Below are 1713 nucleotides of genomic sequence, written 5' to 3'. Positions count from 1 at the left end.
CGTTGGAAAAGCCGATTCCCTACGACTTTAAAGACTGCTATTATAGATGATTCTACGTAGCTTTTCCAGATAGTAATTAGGGTTCTGTAAGAATTTAGTAGCCTTCATTATTTTGTTTCTGCACTTTGATGAGACATAAAATCTAGTTTGAGTGTTATCTAAATACTTTTTCTTTTCCTCCAGCTATGGCTACAGTGACATTGTCACGATTCCTGTTGGTGCTACCAACATTGACATCAAGCAGAGGAGCCATCGAGGAATCAAGCATGACGGGAACTACCTCGCTGTGAAAAGAGAAAACGGCGCTTATATCCTCAACGGTAACTTCTCTGTATCCACAGTGGAACAGGACATTCCCGTACTTGGAGCAGTGTTGAAGTACAGCGGCTCCTCCACTACATTAGAAAGGATCCAGAGCTTCAGGCAGCTGAAGGAAGCCATAACCATCCAGGTCCTGGCCACAGGTGGGGATGCCAATCCTCCTAAGATCAAATATACCTTTTTCATCCCCAAGGACGTGATCTTTAACAAATCTAAAGAAAAGAAGGGCTCCTACTTGTCTTTGCATATGATCAGTGATGCTCCTGACTGGGTGCTTGGAGAGTGGTCCGAGTGCTCCAAGAGCTGCGGCTCCGGGTGGTCCAGAAGGACCGTTGAATGCAAAGACAGTGACGGCTTCTTCTCCAGCCAGTGTGACAAAGAGCTGAAGCCCACAGACATCAGGCCTTGCGGGGATCTACCGTGCCCCATTTGGCAGATGGGTCCTTGGTCTGCCTGCTCACGAACTTGTGGCCATGGAGAGCGCCGCCGCAGTGTGTTCTGCATCGACTACACTGGGAAGACTGTAGAAGCAGGGAAGTGTGATCCAAATAAATCCCCGGAGCCAGTCTCGGGCGAATGTAACAACTTTGACTGCTTATGAAGAACATGATTTCAGTCAACTGTCCTTTTTTTGGTCGAAGTGCACATACAAGCCCAGGAGGAAACAGTGAATGGGAGCACCAGGAGCAGACATTTAGGCACAAACAGCTACAGATGCAATCTTAACCAACAAGAAATGCAAATTTAACTTCTAGAGAAAAGTCTTCAGCTTTCACCTAAAAATGCAAAGCAACTACCATCTAAATGCACCTTAGGTTCGTTTTATTTCCTAGGATCTATAAGCTCTGGTGAACCTGCACTGTGGGTGAGGTACCTGTAACTGAAGGGGGGGCTGGATGGACGTGTGAACCTCTCTATCCCTGGAGCCATCTTATATTCTGTCCATGATAGCAGATAGTTGCATCCGGTGACATCAACGACTTTATCTATACAGAAGTTGTCTTTTGTTGACATTTGACAACCACTATAAAAGTTCTAAACAATGAAAATCTACCTCAGGATGTACATGTGACGAAGAGATGTTTAATTGCTAGTTGCTGTGTGGTTTCCCTTTAGTAATATTTAAAAATAAAAGATGAAAATGTTTGGTACCATTTGTCCTTAAACACAGAAGCTTTGCCCCCAGCTGTCCTTCTCTTTTTTGAGAGCTTTGGCGTCATTTGCCTCCTTAGTGAGTAGGTACGAGGAATTGAGGCATGATGTTTTTAATTCTACGGAAGATGTTTGGATTTTTTATTTTTTTTTCATGCTGATGGGATGTATTTAAAACAGCTCTTTTTCCCAATTGGTTTAGGGTTAGCTTAGCCATAGAACGATGCATTAGCATTTAAT

The 1713-nt window shown here is 43.8% G+C and overlaps 1 protein-coding gene across 1 annotated transcript in view; it reads left to right on the top strand.

Annotated features, from left to right (window-relative positions):
* Positions 1 to 1713, top strand: part of adamts8 (ADAM metallopeptidase with thrombospondin type 1 motif 8) — a 41243-nt gene extending 39530 nt beyond the window's left edge. Inside the window, exon 8 of the mRNA XM_015398697.1 lies at positions 184 to 1713. Coding sequence (XP_015254183.1) covers positions 184 to 922 — 739 coding nt within the window. The 3' untranslated portion in view covers positions 923 to 1713. The remainder of the gene's footprint in view (positions 1 to 183) is intronic.

Source organism: Cyprinodon variegatus, unplaced genomic scaffold (genome assembly GCF_000732505.1).
Source record: "Cyprinodon variegatus isolate N-32 unplaced genomic scaffold, C_variegatus-1.0 Scaffold953, whole genome shotgun sequence".
Classification (NCBI taxonomy): domain Eukaryota; kingdom Metazoa; phylum Chordata; class Actinopteri; order Cyprinodontiformes; family Cyprinodontidae; genus Cyprinodon; species Cyprinodon variegatus.
This window is presented reverse-complemented; position numbering and strand designations above follow the sequence as displayed.